At 31.9% G+C, this 17,964-nt stretch overlaps 1 protein-coding gene across 2 annotated transcripts in view; it reads right to left on the bottom strand.

Annotated features, from left to right (window-relative positions):
• The window catches only part of PARP8 (poly(ADP-ribose) polymerase family member 8), a 221,345-nt gene that overhangs the window by 54,500 nt on the left and 148,881 nt on the right, over positions 1–17,964 (bottom strand). For both annotated transcript variants that reach the window (XM_031964876.1, XM_031964883.1), the window contains 4 exons: positions 9,449–9,509; positions 8,805–8,895; positions 4,012–4,078; positions 342–467 (listed from right to left, as the gene is read on the bottom strand). In XM_031964876.1, coding sequence (XP_031820736.1) covers positions 342–467; positions 4,012–4,078; positions 8,805–8,895; positions 9,449–9,509 — 345 coding nt within the window. The remainder of the gene's footprint in view (positions 1–341; positions 468–4,011; positions 4,079–8,804; positions 8,896–9,448; positions 9,510–17,964) is intronic.

Below are 17,964 nucleotides of genomic sequence, written 5' to 3'. Positions count from 1 at the left end.
TGGTCATTTCTTACAGAACAATAATATTTCATAACATTCATATACCTACCCAACCATTCTCCAATTGAGGAGCATCCATTCATTTTTTAGTTTCTGGCCACTACAAACAGGACTGCCACAAACAAAAAAAATTTAAATTCTAAAAAACATCTGTAGAAGTTGGAGGTGACTGAAATCATTGAGATAAAGTTGAAAGGGAAACAAAATGAGATTCACTGCCTAAAGTTAATGACAGATATTAAAAGAGAAATGAACTACTTAAAAAGATTGCCATTACAAAGAGGGAAATGAGTATTATCATCTTTGTAACTTTAGAAAGACAATGATAGGTAGACTGTTACCTGCGCAAGGTAGAAAATATGTGAAGAGGGGATTTCACTTTCTTCTCTGAGAGTTTCTTATTGTGTGTGCAGTTGGATTTTTCTTTGCTCTGTTTCCACTGCTGTGTAACATATGTCTGCATGATTCTGCAAGGTAGAAGATATATAAAGAGAAGATTTCATTTTCTTCTAGGAAATGAAAGCTAAGTGAGTCAGTGAACAAGCATTTATTAAGGATCCACTGTATGCTTGGCACTAGACTAAATGCTCAGATGGAGGGAGGAGGGAAGGAGGGAGGGAAGGAAGAAAAGATGGAAAGAAGGAGGGAAGAAGGAAGGGAAGGAGGAAGGAAGAGAAGGAAGGAGAGAGGAAGGGAGGGAGGGAGGGAAGGAGGGCGGGAAACCTGTTAACAGAGAAATGAATATGAACTAAATATAAAGAAGTGATAAAAGCTTAATATGTTCCCCACTCTTAGGTAACATTTGGATTCTGATAAAAGAATGCAAAGGCTTTTTAACCCAAAAGTGAGGAAGGAGGGAAGGAAGAAGAGAGAGTGGAAGGGAGGGAAGAAGGAAAGGAAGGAGAGAGGGAGTAAAGAAAAACCTGTTAACTGAGAAATATAAACTAAATTGTAAAGGAGTGATAACATCTTAATATGTTCCCCACTCCTAGGTAACATTTGCATTTTAATAGAAAGCAGCAAAGGCTTTTTAACCCAAAAGTGAGGGAGGGAGGAAGAGAGAGAAGGAGAAGAAAAAAGAATAAGGATAGCAAGTATCTAATGAATCAAATGAAAAAATGAATCATAATAGCCTTGAGGATCAACAGTAGTTGTACAACCAGAAAGACATAATATTTTTAATAAATTTAATTAACTTTTAAAAAATTATAGACAATACAATTTAGTTTGTCACTAATTTCTTTGTTTTATTGCCTAAGAAATTAATCAAATCCATTTCAACATAATGAGATGGGAGTAAATGCCAAATTCTATTATAATCTCTTTCATGAAAATTATTTTAGAAGATTTGATGTGAAAATAATATCATGTGAAGAGCTGGCCTTAAGTAATTTTGAAGTAGGCAAAGTTTTTATTTATTTTCCTTCTATCCATCAGGCAGAATTTATACCCTTCCTCATCTCAAGGATGAAAAGCTCCTTACTTTCACATGGAGTCTTAATGATTGCCACTCATTTTTGTAACTTTTTTCAACTTCATTTTCCTATCCAAACTTTGCCTGTCTAAGGTTCCTTTTTTTTTTTTTTTTTTTTTTTTTTTTTTTTTTTTAAGGAGCAAGTTACAAAACCTGTTAACTGAGAAATGAATATAAACTAAAGTGTAAAGAAGTGATAACAGCTTAATATGTTCCCCACTCCTAGGTAACATTTGCATTTTAATAGAAGGCTGCAAAGCCTTTTTAACCCAAAAGTCTGACAAATGGGAAAAAAAATTCAGACATCTTGGCAGGTGCTAAGGTAGACATGTTGAGAGAAAGAACATTTCAACAACTTTTGAATCACACTATGTGACTGCCTACTCATCCTATACAGAGGGACAATGCTAAAAACAAAGCATAGAATTATTAAATAATATTTTTATAAATTCCACATTTTAAAATGGTAGACACGTGAAAAGGACATAACCTTCACATGGTGGATAATAAGATTGGATTCTTGAACTTTTATGCTGCTCTATTCAAATGTGCTATGTAAGACATGGAATGTCAATCTTTTATACACTACTGTTTCCTCATATAGAATAATGTGAAGATAAAAATGAATGGAAAAATCATATAATGTAAAATTTGGAAGGGACTTAGAAATGATATAATCCAATATTTATTTTACAAGTAAGGAAAATGCACTACAGAGTGGCAAGGTGATTGTTATAAGATCACAATGATTAGTGGCAAAACCAGGGTTAGAGCTCATGATTTGGGACTTAAGAGTTCAGTGATTATTCTTTCCACTTCACCACAAGAATTCAGAATACTCAGAAATAGTATGTGAATGTGAAGTAGCAAATATATAAAAATGTCTCTGTCATAAATAATGCAGAGAGAATGCCACCAAATATTTTTTGGCTTCAGCAAAACAATCTATGTGCTAATGGCAAAAGATCAATGATGTTTATCACTCTATGAAAAAAACAAAGATGGTTTAACCATTTAGATGAGAATCTTTGCAAAACAGGACACTATTTTTTGCTTTTGTAAGCTGTATATGTGGAAAAGTTTTCAGTGACTTCAGTGATGACTCAATCATTATTACTCATTGCTATTCATACTGTGTCAGATGTGAAACAATATCCTTTGTATTTGAAGATTTATAGGGTTAATGTTATTTATGCTAAATAGTGAATATCTACTACACAATTTGTTTTCATAAAATTTTAATTCATTTCTTCACTATCAAAAATTGTCAAAAATCTGATTTTTCTTGGGCAGCATGATAATTGTGGAAATACGTATAGAAGAATTGTACATATGTAATATATATATTGGATTATCATCTAAGGAAGGAGATGGGGGAAGGGAAGCACAAAAAATTTGGAACACAAAATTTTACAAGGGTGAATGGTGAAAATAAACTATGTATTTATTTTGAAAATAAAAAGCTTGAAAAAATAAAAAAATAAACTGTCAAAAGCACCTACCTTTATAAGTCTGCCTACTTCTACCACTTCTAAATCATTGGGGTTTGAAATAAAACTTGTTAGATGTGAAGATACAAGAGTTTATATGCTCTGATTTATAATCTTTCCCACAAAAAAGGGAATTACTTTAATAGCAATTTCTTCAACTTAGAAGCTTTTGCCTCCTCATTTCCAATGTTTCTGTTTTACAGATGTCTAAAGTTGGATTTTCCATTAATAAGTGAATTACTTACAACATTAATAATGATTCATTAAATTAAACTGAAAGACAATGTGGTCCAGTGAGAGAGGTTCAGAATCGAAGAACTGTATTCATGCCTTTTTACTGAATTCCCTAAATGGATGGTATCAAATTGAAATAGAAACAGATCTCTGAAAGCTTCATATTTACTTAGCAAATCACAAATTACCATTATCTTTGTTGATGGTATTTTTATTTATTTTGACATTTTCTAATTACATTTTAATCTGATTCAAAGAGGGAATTTTACAGTCCAAGTGGAATGTTTGACAACACTGCCTAGACAATTTGTTAAGATTGTATATTATAGATTAGTTTTCATTATACATTATTTTAAGAAGCTTTCATATCAGGAATTCCCCAAACTGCTAAAAGAGTATACTCATTCAATTAATGCATCAAATAACATCACCATTTAAAAAGTAATTGATAAGATCTTATGCTCTTATTCCTTTATTAATTGAGAAGACGTCCTGATTAAGGCAATCAAATCAGAGTTGCAAAAAAATTTATTAACATCTGTACTTTGTCAATCAACCAGAGAATGTGGAATAAGTGTAACAAGCTCTTGAAAAAAACTGGATAAACTGGAATAAAACTGGTAAGAGTTTGCTTCTCAGTAAGGCACTTAGTGGTGGATGAAAGGGTATGCAAATCTGTTCCTAAGGTTCTGATTAATTATGACTTTTTGACAGAATCTTCCTTACTCAAAAAACTTTTACTGATTTCAAGTAGGAAAATGAGTACTAACAAAATTCTTTCCAACAAAAGTTATTTTTCTTCTTTAAACTTACTTTTTTAATTGATGTCCCAATCCAAATCTTTCTTTTGTGGAAATCTGAAATACATCCACAGTAGGCACTGAAAAAAAAAGATGAAGTTCAAAATCTTTATGCTTTAATACATAGTCATTATTCTCTTCCATTTTAAATGATCATGTTTTTGTGTCCTAAAATGTGGTCAGAACACAGAACTCATTGTACATAAATTATTCAGTGCTTTAAGAATGGTCAAAACATAGAACAGACTTTTAAGATGGTCCTAGATGAGATGGGTCCCAAGGATCAAACCCAGGTCCAAGTTCAAAAATGGATATTTGTGAATATAATCCAAATAGTAGGCATACAAGAATGAAATAAAATAAAAGCAAAGACAGATTCATGGTGAGACAGAGTTCTGAGGTCTATCCTTTTCATACCCAAATGCTTTCCAACTAGAATCCTTATATACCCCATAAGAACAGAGACACTGTGGTCTAACAAGGCACTCTGAATACAGTAGCTACTTAACAAATGTTTGCTGAATTGAACTAGCAAGTCATAAATCTATTCTTTTGCTTTGATGCCAACAGCTTCAAGGGAATATCAATTCTCTTTTTAAATGGAAAAGCTATTATAGACCGAGTCTGGATCCTAGGGGCAGATATATAAAAATGTTATTTTCACTGTATAATTCTTTGTCCTGACTTGGAGTTAATATTTGGGTTTAATAATAGTTATTATTATTAAATAAAACTTAATAATAGTTTGGGCCCACTATGGGTGACTGAGTCCTCAATTGACATATAGGCACACCCAGGACCATAAGTGCTGAGTATAGGACAGACTCCATTTTACCCCACAGAAAATGTATAACACACTCAAAACTTGCAGGACATACAAGAACAAAAATACAAAGTACTCAAATAGCCTCTCAGTTCCTCCAGGAATAGAACTGAATTTAGGGGGTGGTTCTCGAGATAGTAAGAAATTACAGGACTTTTAAATTTGGAAAAGGGTATTTTTTTGTTTTAAAAAAATCATCTGTTTATCTCACTACCCCTCCTTCCCTATCATTGAGCAAACACAAATAAAAAAAATAAAATACCTGACATATAGTTGCATATTCCCAGGGAAAGAAATAAATTTCTACACTGGCCATGTCTAAAAATGTATTTTCCCCCTGCATTTTAAATGTGAGATGAACAATGTCTTTCATTTTCATTCTTTTGCATTTCAAATTTAAAATCTTGCAAAGTTGCCCATAATGTTATAGTAAAATTGTGGTAGTTCGATTCAGTTCATTCTGCTTCAATTCATATTGGGCATCTATGTTTCCTTGAACTAATATTTGCTTTGGCACACTAATATTCTATTACATTTACATATTACAATTAGTTTAGCCATACTCCAACAGAAGAACAAATTTTTGCTACTTTATACAAAAAGACCTACTAGAATATTTTTGTACATAAGCCCTTCTCTTCTTTGATTTCTTTGAAGGTACAACCTCACTTGTGATATAGCTAGGTCAAAAAAGATATACATTTTAGTAAATTTGGAGAGTATAGTTCAAAATATTTTCTGGAATGGCTGAACCAATTGACATCTTTACCTATAGTACACTAGTATTCCAGTTTTCCCCACAGCTTAACATTTGTTATTTTACTTTCCTGGTTACCATTCTTAAAACCTCAAACCTCAATGCTACTTTAATTTTCACGGATCTCATTATTAGTAGCCTAGGCCATTTTTTATATAGTTGTTGGTAGCTTCGATTACTTTCTTTGATGTTTCATAATCATATAAATTTGAATCTGTCCTTGAAATACCATGGAAAAGAGACCTTTCTTAGAGAAAGTCATTCATTATTTATCCAATAGTCTAATTTTTATTGTATGAAATTTGTATGAGCAAAACCTTTTTTAACTTTATATATTCAATTGCTCTATTTTAAATGATTCTCTCCATTGTTTGTTCAGTCGTGAAATCTTCTCTAAACTATAGATCCATAAAACACATTTTTCTCTGAGCTTCTAATTTTGTTATCAGGTCATCTTCTATATCTACTCAGGTAGTCATTGAGAATTTATCTTGATTTATAGTATAAGAGCTTGGTCTTTACTCAATTGTTTTTCTAGAAGATTGACAGATTTTCCCAAAAGATTTTCTTAAAATAATTAGTCCTTCCCAAAGTAGTTAGAATGTTTGGAGTTTTGAACATTATTTTTCTATTTCTGTATGCAGTGTATCTAATTCTCTCTCTCTTTAACACACACACACACTTAAATTCATGGTTACTCTTTTATAATATAGTTTATGATCTGGTCATGATAGATATCCTTCCTTCTCACTTATTTCATTATTACCCTTGAGATTCTTGAACTTCTGTTCATCCATATGAATTTCATTTTTTTAGGTCTACAAAATATTTCTTCAGAAATTTAATTTGTAGAGGACTGAACAAGTAAATTAATTTAGATGTCATGTTTATTATACTGGTTTTATCTACCCAAGAGTAATTAATGTTTTTCCAATAATTATTTCAATTAATTGTAGTTAACTACTTAAGCTTCTCCAAGTACATCAACAGATCTGTAAAAAATTATTCTTTTATTGCATCTGCCAATGCTTATACTCTCAATTTCGTCATGTTTTATAACATTATGTTTAAAACATAGTGGTAATAATGGACATCCTTGCTTTAATCATGATGACTTAGAACATTTTTAAAATCTGTAATATATAATGTGTTTTCTTCATTATAGATACATATTATTTACTATATTGTGGTATAGAAAATAAAATTAATTGATTACTGTGATTTCTAAAGTTTTTAATAAAAATTGGTTTGGCATTTTTGTTAAAAGCTTTTTTCTTCACGAAGAGCAGAGGTTCTTAAACTTTTGAGTTTGGACCCATTTGACTGATTGCTTAAGGCCAAGGAAATATACTAAGAACATTTTTTAAGTGAATAAAACAAAATATATAGAGATTACAATTGTGTTGAATAGTTGCCAAATATTAAAAATAAAAACCAAAATACCAGTTTATGGCTTTAGATTAAGAACTCTTACTCTTAAAAAATGAAGATTAAATGAATATAAATATTTCAAAGCACAATGGGGTAGAAATGGAATTGTTCATGAAATTATAAGGAGTAGGAACAATATAAAAATTGAATTTTTTGACAAATAAAACAAAATATGACTTTAAACTGAAAGCATTAATCATATCAAATCAATAAATATTTATTGAGCATGCAGGACATTTACAATATTATGTCTGCTTTGAGGGAGGAAGAGAGCGATAAAAAAGAAATTAAAAAAACCCAATCCAAATCCCTAACCTTTAAGGAGCAAAACTAGAAAGAAATTTAGAAAGTTAGAAAAGTTCCCTAAGTGTGATCCATAAATCTATAGAATACATTACCCTGAGACGGGTATAGATTACAATTATAGCCAGGTTCAAGAAGTCAGAAAAAATCATAAAAGAATCATAGAATTTTAATGTTAGAATTGGCCTTAGAGATTATCTAATTCAATACCTCTTTTTCCAGATCAATAAAGTGAGAAAAAAAGTTAATTTCCCCAAATCGCATAGAAGTCAATTCGTACAGATGTCCAAACAAGACTGTCAAGAGTTCCATTACAGATGGCAACTGAGTCTCAAAGAAATCTGACTCTAATGCTAGATGACAATTTATTACCTTCGCATATATCTAGAGTGTTCTTGAAAAACTTTTCCCAAATCTTTTTAATTTTAGGGGGAAAAAAAGACTATGACTCAATAATATCTGACCAAGTCCCTTCTTCCTGCTTGATAAATTCCAGTGACTTTCTATCACTTCCAGGATTGAACATTAAATGTCTGAAATTTAAATCCCTTTACAACCTGAGTTCTTCTACCCTTTGTAGTATTTCTGAACACCTTATTCCACCACACCCACCCCTTTACACCCTGTTCAGAGACACTAGCATCATTATTCTTCCAGACTAAGATATTTTCAGTGACTTGTCCCTTTTTTCCCTGGTTTTCCTCAGGCCTCAGATAAAGGCCCCACCCTTTTACAGGAAGCCTTTTTGAATACCCTTAATTTTACTGCCTTCATTAGGCATTCATTTTTATCTCCAATTTGCCTTCTATAAAAATAGATCTTTTATATATAGTTGCTTTTCCTGTTGTTTCCATGACTAGAGAACAAGCTTGTTGAGAGCAAGGAGTTTCCTGTGTCTTTCTTTGCATCTGCAACACTTAATACAGTGCCTGGCACATAATAGGCTCTTAATAAATGTTTACAGTCTGACTCAAAGCAATATGAATAATTATAGAAGAGGGATGAGAATGGAAGGAAATTAAGCCCAATTAGGAGGGTATAAATAAAACATGCAAGAGGTCAAGAAGACCTCAAATATATTAGTAATTTATTTGTCACTTGTGCTATTTACAAATGGATTCCTCTAGTACAAGAATTCTTTTCTTCATACTATGAGCTTTTCTTAGAAAATAAGAACAAACACACAACCCTAGCTAACCAAAAGTCATAGAGAACTAAATGATTAAGCATTACAGTAACTGCCTTCATAGTAGAATCCTGAGGCTTCTCAAAATCCAGACCATGAAGTACCACAAACATCTGACTCCAATGACCCAATGATAGATTAAGCTTCTAATTTTAGTTCTCATAACATTTATCAATAACATTAAATATTGGTTACCCAGCATTTAGAGACTGAATCAGAGCATGACTTTCTTATCCCATTAACCATTCAAACTTCAAAAAAGGAAAGAAGCAAAAAAAAAAAAAAAAAAAAAAAATCAAGACCAACCTGGGCCATTTAAATATTGTGTAAGTGAACAGTGCAGTCGGACTATTATAGGCTCCGTTCGTATCACATCCCAAGCCACTGCAATCTCTTCCTGAAAAAAGATTGTTAAAAAAAAAACATTAATAGCCTTTTGATAGAATTCCTTGAATACTATTTTTTCTTTTCAAATATAACTATATATTCTATATGGTAAGAAGTATAAAAATCATAACAGCTTAAAATAATATTAAACTCTACTATGTTGTCAAGGAAAAAAACAAATTATTCTTAATCTTTGCTTTCCACTTTACAGAGTAAAATAGCAAAAAGCCAAAGATATACAGAAATGCTGCAACACTATCCTTATAAATTTCAGAAACTATTAAAAGATACCATAGCAAAGAAGTAGAGATTTTCATTACTCAAACCACCTAGGGTATGTTTTTTCTCCACAAGTCTCTTTAACAAGAAAGATAAAACAAATACCATATAATCTATGCAATGGAGTAATAAAGTGAAGTACATATTTAAAACTTTTTTAAATAAAATATAACATATGAGGAAGGAATGTCAGTGAACAGTGTGACCATCTAAAACCAAAGCTCCAAAACAGCAACAAATAAGAAGATATTTTAAAGTTTGTCAAACCTATTACAGATACTTACATCAAGAAAGCTAACATCAATATGTAGATCAATATCTACATCATCAATGGCTCCATATTCCCTGGAAGTAAAGATAAACATAAATTGCTCAACCTTCCCAAATAGTTTAATTTTTCTTGGGTAGTTAAAACCAGAATTACTATTTCCAAAGTATGTATAAGGTTTTCTCCTCTAAAAGATTTTAAGTTCTAATCTTTGTATTGGTATGCCAAGAGTTTAATGGATAATAAACATACAATTTGTTCATTCATTGATTTCTTCATACAGATATTTATATGTATACGTACATAAAAATATCTTACACACAGAGAGACACACAGAAGATGCTTGCCACATTGAAGGATCTTTGATTTGAAGCTTCAAACATTACTAGCTTTTCCTTTTAAACTTTACAAACTCAAGCTCTTTCTTACTAATGAAGATTTTGTGTGAGTGAGCACTATAAACTCCAAAGATAGGGTGGATAAGAAGCAAGCTTTTGTGATGCTAATAAAGTATTTAATATTAGACAAATTAGATCAGAGGAAAGATTAGATAAAATACTTTCCAAAAAATTTCTTTCTGAAGCACCTCAAGAAGCATGCAATCCACAGTAATTCTCTTGTCTACTGTAAAAGGCAAGCTTAATTTATGTCTTCACTAAGAAATATTTTGGTAAAATTATCAGAACTGTAATAATATTCTACAGTTATAGATACTTACTATGCATCAGAAAGAACACAAAGCACATTATGATTATTATTTTATTTGATCTTCAAAAGAAGCCTGGGAGTTTGTTATTATTATCTCCATTTTACAGATGAGGAAAATGAAGCAGTCAGAGGTTAATTGACTTAACCTCAGCTTAAAAGTGTCTGAGGCCATATTTGAACTTGGGTTCTCTTGAATCCAGGTCTAGCATTTTATCTACTGTGACACTTAGCTGTACCAGGGAAAAAGTGAAAATAGGAAGATTCCAGAAATAGGACATACCTCCCAGTTTGTAGGACATTTTGGAAAGTCATAGGGAATTTTAGGCAATACATAAGGATACAGAATATCAAGAGATCAGCAAAAATAGAAAATAGGAAAGAGAATAAAAAATGATGTGGAGGGATGACAAGAAGGCCAAAAATCGCTTATACTAAAGTTACCACTTTAAAAAATATGCCGGGAGGAAGTCTAAGCCAGAGGAAAGACTCAGTACTAATTCTGAAGACAATTTATTTCAAATTCTTCTAATTAAAATACAATGACAAGTACACACTCTTTCAATTTTCCCTTTCCTCATTTCCTTGCCCCTCCACAGCGAAAATGAAGAACAAATTCAACATATATTTATTAATTTCCTAACAGGTACAAAACATCTAGACACACCTAAAAGAAAGAAACGAGATATTTCCATCTTCATCTCCCTTTAACATAAGCAAAAGAGTGCACTAAGAAACTTGTAGCATAGTTCCATTAGAATACAATCCCACAGAATGGCAAGAGTTTACTTGAATTCAATATGTCATGCTCTTTTGTGTTAAATGATAATATAAATCAGTTGCTGAAAAAGAAACAGTAATTTTTTCCTTATTCTAAGACTGTCAAGAACGTCATCTGTCCAGTAAATTAGCAAGAAACTCAGCACAAAACAATCATTTAAAACATAACATTAAATGGGTCTAATATTCTATGTCTACATTTCCATTTGATTTAACATTTATTAACTGCAGGCATCCTACTGTGCTGGGTCTATAAATTCAAAACATAAACTAGTCCCTGTTCTCAGCATTTACATTCTTCTGTATAAGAAGGTAAGACATACAAAGATAAAATGGATAAGGGGAAGAGAGAGACCTGTGGAGATGCTGCCTATGGCCCAAAAGAAACTGAGGATTCTAAAAAATAAATGTGATACAGAGATAGACTCCAGGCATATTAGATTTATGAGCCAAAAGATGAATTGATGACTTCAGGGAACAGATCTTGGGCTATTTTGCTTGGAACAAAAAGAAGGTTTCCATAATGTTTGCAAAAATAAGTAGGAAGCAGACTACAAAAGGCTTAAAATATAATTTAGCCTGTAGACAACAGGAGACAAGATTTTGGAGCAGGGGTATGATATAGTAAAACCTGTGCATAGGAAAAGTTATTCTGCAAATTAATTGGTTTATAATTATGATGGCTGATTCTATTAATTTTTAAATGAAATTTACAAGGTAGTCAACAGCAAAATCATATTATTCTTGCATCCAAATAAAGTCACAAGTGTTTACAAATTGGGATTGTGGCATACTACTTAAATAAATACTTAAATTGGAAAATGTTAAAAATATAACAATTTCATGTACTTAAGACTACAATTCTCCCCCCTAAGTTTTTGGGGACTCCAAGAGAACTAGAAAACAGTTAAAGGGCTGAGCAAAATCATACATCTTGGTATTCTGCTCACCATGTTAAAAAGGTCATAAGATAATTAAAAAAAACTAGCATTTATTTAGCATAAACTATATGCTAGGCACTATACACATGCATTAAAAATATTAGCTCCATTTTACCCCATTTTACAATAGAAGAAAAGTGAAGACATGAAAGTCATGTGCCTTGACTGGGGTCATACAGCTAATTGTTTGAGTTCATATTTGAACTCCCATCTTCCTATCTCTAGATCTAATACTTTATGTGGCACATAACTGCCAAGAACAAATGTTTAGAGAAGGAAGTGATTCTGAGAGATGGAACTGACTGAGAGCTCTCCTGATCCAACTTTCTCCAGAAGGGAGAACAGAGGTTAACTTACTTTGCCTAAATTAGCACAGAAGAAAATGATAGAAGCAGGATTTGAACCCAACTCACACATATGATTCCTTATCAATTTCACATCTTTTCTACTACATTACTTCTGCATATCTGGAGAGATCAATATTCATGTCAGATTCAATATAATTTTCTTCTATGATTATCCTAAATCCCCTAATTGGCAATACTGACAATAATTCTTAGTCTACATATAAGGCCTTCTTTTTACAACTTCAAAATGCATCTAACCTTAATACCTAATATGATGGAGGCAGCTAGGTGCATAGTGGATACACCACTGACCCTTGAGTCAGAAGGACCTAACTTCAAATTCTGTCTCAAATATTTGACACTAGTGGTGTGACCCTAGGCAAGTTACTTAATCCCAACTGCTTTCCTTAGCCATCCCCCCAAAAATCCTAATATTATGCAATATTTGTATTAGTTTATTATTTACCCACTAGATAGCTCCATAAGGGTGCTCTTTACTTTGTACAACTTTGTAACACTTAGAAGAGTATTTTGAACACCAAAAACTCTTGCACTTATTTATGTTCCTTTCTTCATCTCTTTGTTTCTTTGTTCATTCCTTTATTGATTTGTTTATTTAATGCATGATTATACTTTACTCCCCCAATGAAATATAATCTTTTTGAGGACACCAGCTATTTCTATTTGATTTTTGCCTAGCAACAAAATGACAAGATGATTGAAAGTATTTGTGAAATACTTTATTGATGGATTGATAGCCTGAAGTAATAATACTGTTTTGATTAACAAACAGAACTATGCTTAATGAGAAGGCTCTGGCAGACTTTCCAAAATGTGGGATATTAACGGTATATTCAACCCAACTTGAGAGTTTTTCTGTATCATCTAGGGAAGAGCATCATGATGGAACAGTTTTTCTTAAACCTGGATTCAAATTTACCTATGACATGTACAATCTGTGTGATCTGGGACAAGACAGTTTATCTCTTTTGAATTTGGTTTTCTCATCTGTAAGATGGAGATTTTGGATTAACATGGTGTTTAAGATCCTATCTAATTACACATCTCTGAATCTATGTCCCATGAACTTCATATTGAAATCTTGGAATTTAGCTAGTCTGTGTGTGTGTGTGTGTGTGTGTGTATGTGCATTTTATGAATAGATGTCAATATCAAATATGGCAAATGCTTCAAATATGATTTTACTTAATACTTCTATATAAACAAATTAATATCTTATTTTTCAATTTTGATACTTAAAATCTTATAAATTTGTTTATATTACCAAGAAATTTCTCGATTTTGTAGTACCTCTAAAGAATATTTCATAACATAATTTTAAGAAATGTTCTAGCAAGCATGGCAAAACTGACTGGCTAGTTATATAAGTGAATCCCCAGGGAGTAAATCAAAGTTGACCCCTGATTCTAATTAGAAATTACCAACTCAATTCTAATCAAATTTCTAAATCTCTAAAGGAACTCTGAAACACTAATGGGGAAAAAAATGCCTCTCCTGTACCCCAATCCTCTCACCTCTATCACCAACAGACCATAGGAACATAGACCTAAAGCTCAAAGGGACTTTAGAAGCCATTTAGTTCAAAACTTTCTCAGATAAAGAAATGGAAGCTCACAGACTTTCATATTTATTTAAATAAATGTGTTATGCTTGGATATTTTTTCACTATTCGTTAATAAAAACCTAAGTATATACCATTTAGAAATAACTCTTAACATTTTATCATTTCAAAGATAAAGTGCTTTTGATATTTGCTAAAATAAGAATTGGCAAATAATAAATTGAGATTTTTTTTTATTGAAAAAAACAAAAATGGGGCAGCTAGGTGGTACAATGGATAGAGCACCAGCCCTTAAGTCAGGTGGATCTGAGTTCAAATCTGGTTGCAGACACTTAACACTTCCTAATTGTGTGACCCTGGGAAAGTCACTTAACCCCAACCTGCCTTAAGGGGAAAAAAAGAAAAACAAAAATACTATTACCCAGATTTAGTACATGAACTTTTGTTATCTGTGGATAACATGAGAGAGAATAATGAAGTGGAGCAGTGACATCTACCTAAAAGCATTCAAAATGGAACTATTTTATCATTTGGAATTTAAGATGTGTACACATACACACACATACAGGAGTTTGTTGTTTTGTTGTGAGTTGTTGGGGGTGGGTGGATTTGTTGACTTCTTATTTTGGCACTTGAGGAAGGCTAATTCTTCCCTGACTCCTCTTCCTCATCTACTCTAACATCCCCCTCCATCTGCCTTTCCCTGGAAATTGTCCTAACTTATGCTAGAAATTTTCATATCTTAGATCTTTACAGAAAAAGTGCACCTCAGTGCACCCATGGCATCTTCTAACAACTGACACCTAAGATGGGTGACCAATTAAACATACAAGAATGAAAATTTATCCCTACTCAAAATATTCATTGACCTATTTCTTGAAGAAGTGATCAAAGAACTAGACGTATTTTTTAAATAAAAGAAATGAAAGACTAACAGAACCTAGATGTATGAAATCTATAGGTAGTTTCTCACAAGACCATCACTGATCCACTTCCATTTCCTCCCATAATATATAAGACCACTGAGCTAAGAATTTCAAGGATATCCTACTTTATTTGACTGGTCCTATCCTACTCCCAAAATATTCTGTTTGTAAACATTATACTTCCTTTAATTTGCTCAACAGTAAAAACCAATTGATTCACAGACCACTGGCCTCTCTGATTTCTTTTCCTTTCACAAAATCTCTTTTAAATGTCCACAAACCACTATGGAAGGCAAGAAGATAATAATTAAATTCTATTAGACATTTCTAATTAAGAGACATTCAAAAAACAAACAAAAAAGATAATCACAAAACATTGCTAAAAGAAATTATGCTATATGTTTCTTTTAATAGAGTTTTGACATGATGAAATAAAATTATTTTCACCCTCAGAATCACCCTTTGGTTGCTAATGACTATTTCAAGTGATTTGGGTAAAGATGTGTATTTCCTACTCATGCTTTCTAAAATTCTGGAGAGATGAATCCTTAGGAGTCAGTTCTCAAGCTGAAATGTTGTACTATCTTTTAATGTCTTCTGAACAGAGAAAGGAGGCAAGCAGAAAAGAAGCTGCAGCCTAAATAGAAATTAGGAACTAGAAATTCTGGATACAAGAATTGACACAATCTTTTTTTTTTTTTTTTTTTAATATCATGGACCCCTTTGGCCATATGTTGAGATTTATGAATCCTAAATTGTAATATTGTCTTTAAATGCATAAAATTAAATCCATAGAATTATAAAGGAAAAAATATATTGAAGTGGTTATCAAAACAGGTATGTGTACACATAGAAACAAACATCTATATTCATAGTTCCAAAGTTAAAGATTGCAAATTTAGATGCTGAAATTACTTCCCAGTGCCTAATCAAGAGATGTGGGTGAGATCTTATCCTTTAGAATGGAGAGATCACTCTCAGGTTATTTCTGGACAAAAGCCAAAATAACAAAAGATGGCAGGATAAAAATTATGGACAGAAAGTGGTCTCATTTGGCTGTAGTTTAGAATATACAAATGGCTGTAAAAACTAGTAATATATAGTATTTATGTGGCAAATACTTTACAAATATTCTTTCATTTTATTCTAATAAAAATTTAGGTTGGCAATATGTGTTATTATTCAACACATCCTACAGTTTAAACAACTGAGATGGACAGAAGTTAAATAACATGCTTATATAGCTACAAACATCTGAGATGGGATTTGGGCACGTATCTTCCTGATTTCAGATCCAGCATTCAATCCACTAAGCCACCTAGGATAAGTTTGTAGGAAAAGAATTTCTAATTTATTTGGTGGTAAATGATAAGCAAAGAAATATTTTCACATTAATCTGTGACATTATGGATATCACACACAGATGATTTATAATAGGACCACCATAGATGGAATGCATAAGAAATCTACCATTAATATTGGAAATTGGGAAAAGAGAAAGAAGGTACATTTCTGCTAATCTTCCCAAGACATAAAAGACTCATTCACTCAATCCTGTATATAAGGAAGAAAACTCAATAAATAAATACTCAATTGCTTTCTTTTCAAATTAATTTGCCAATCATGGGAAAAAACTGCAAAATGATTTTTTAAACTTAATATATAACAATCTTTAAAGGAATTCCCAATGGAGATCATTTTTATTTAGTCCTTTCAATAAACAAATACATCTTAAATGCTTTGTTAAATATTTTGTTCTTCCTTACAAGTTCTTTGTTACCCCCATTTATTTCCTGTACAACCAAAGGAATAAGTAGATAGAAGTGTTCTATTGCAGAATAAGGTAGAATGCATGCAGAATTGTAAAGAGGCAAAGACATTAAAAGGTCTGCAATTAACTGGATTCTGCAGGTGTAGATCTGTAAATAGTTACTTTTTTTTGTTTTTATGCAACACTTTAAAGAATTCACAAATAGCATTGTATATATGCAAAACTATTTCCATTGTGAATGCCATTTTCATATAATGCCAGTAATTTCACATTCATGCTGAGATGTTACAAAGCGTGATTACAGTTTGCCCAGATGGAGCCTTTGCAGTCATCAGCTTTGGCGCTGTAGCCTCACAACATGGGAAGAGTGCATAGCAATTGGCAGAATTAAATTGACTGCCTGAATTATGAATGTACTTTGAATAGTGAGGAGAGACAACTTATTGTACACTATAAAGCACACAAGCTTATAATAACTCAAAATAATCACTTATAATTACACCTTGACCAAATCAATGTTTAGGAAAAAAAGAAAAAATGAAAACTGTAAGCTAACTAGATATTGTGTATTTTATCACCCTGAAACCAAGAGCTCAAGCAATTGGCTTTAGAAATTTTAATACCTGTTCCATATCTATGTTCAGAACTTCCAATATTAAAATTGGGCAACTCTTCTTTTACTTCTACTAAGTCAGAATAGTATCCTGGAAAGAGTTATGAATTTAAAATCAAAGGCCCCAACTTTGAATACTCTCTCTAGCATTCATCAAGTGACACTGGACAAGTCATTAATTTTTGGATAGATATCTCTTAATTATAAAATAAGGAGAGATATCAAGATGCCTCTAAATGCATTTCTGTGAAATAAATGTATGAATGTATAAAGTAAGTTATGTTGGCCTTTTATTGCCCTTGAATTTGGACACAAAATGCTTTCAATAAACAAGTATTTAGTAACACCAGGGTAGAATTTCATGAATCCTTTCTCTCAAAAAAAAATTACCATCGCTTCTCTAAATGTAAGCCTTATGTATTGGGTCTAATTTCTTTAAAGTGGGTGACACCCTAACTGACATTTTGAAAATAAATTTTCTCTGTCATTTAAGGATTAAATATTCCAGGCTGTAGGATTTGGGGATTGTTTTTTTTTTTTTTTTTTTTTTTAAATTCTCTAATCCTTAGATTATGCTTTCCTCCCACATTTTCCAGAAGATAAAGCATGCAACAAACAAGGATATCAGATGACAAACTATTCTCATTATGAAGTTACTTCCACATCAACAGGTCAGAAATGTGTAGACAATCAGGAAGAACTCAATGTTCTCTGACAGTTCAAGCTCAGCAGTCTCTGGGTGCGTGCTAAATATGCATTTTGGTGCCTAGTCTGTGAGAAATTTTCAGGGCAGATTCAAGGATTATGAAAATTTGTCAGGCAGAAAGAAATCTTGGCAGACAGCACAATTTTTAGAAATTGTATCTA

This window comes from Sarcophilus harrisii, chromosome 1 (genome assembly GCF_902635505.1).
Source record: "Sarcophilus harrisii chromosome 1, mSarHar1.11, whole genome shotgun sequence".
Classification (NCBI taxonomy): domain Eukaryota; kingdom Metazoa; phylum Chordata; class Mammalia; order Dasyuromorphia; family Dasyuridae; genus Sarcophilus; species Sarcophilus harrisii.
This window is presented reverse-complemented; position numbering and strand designations above follow the sequence as displayed.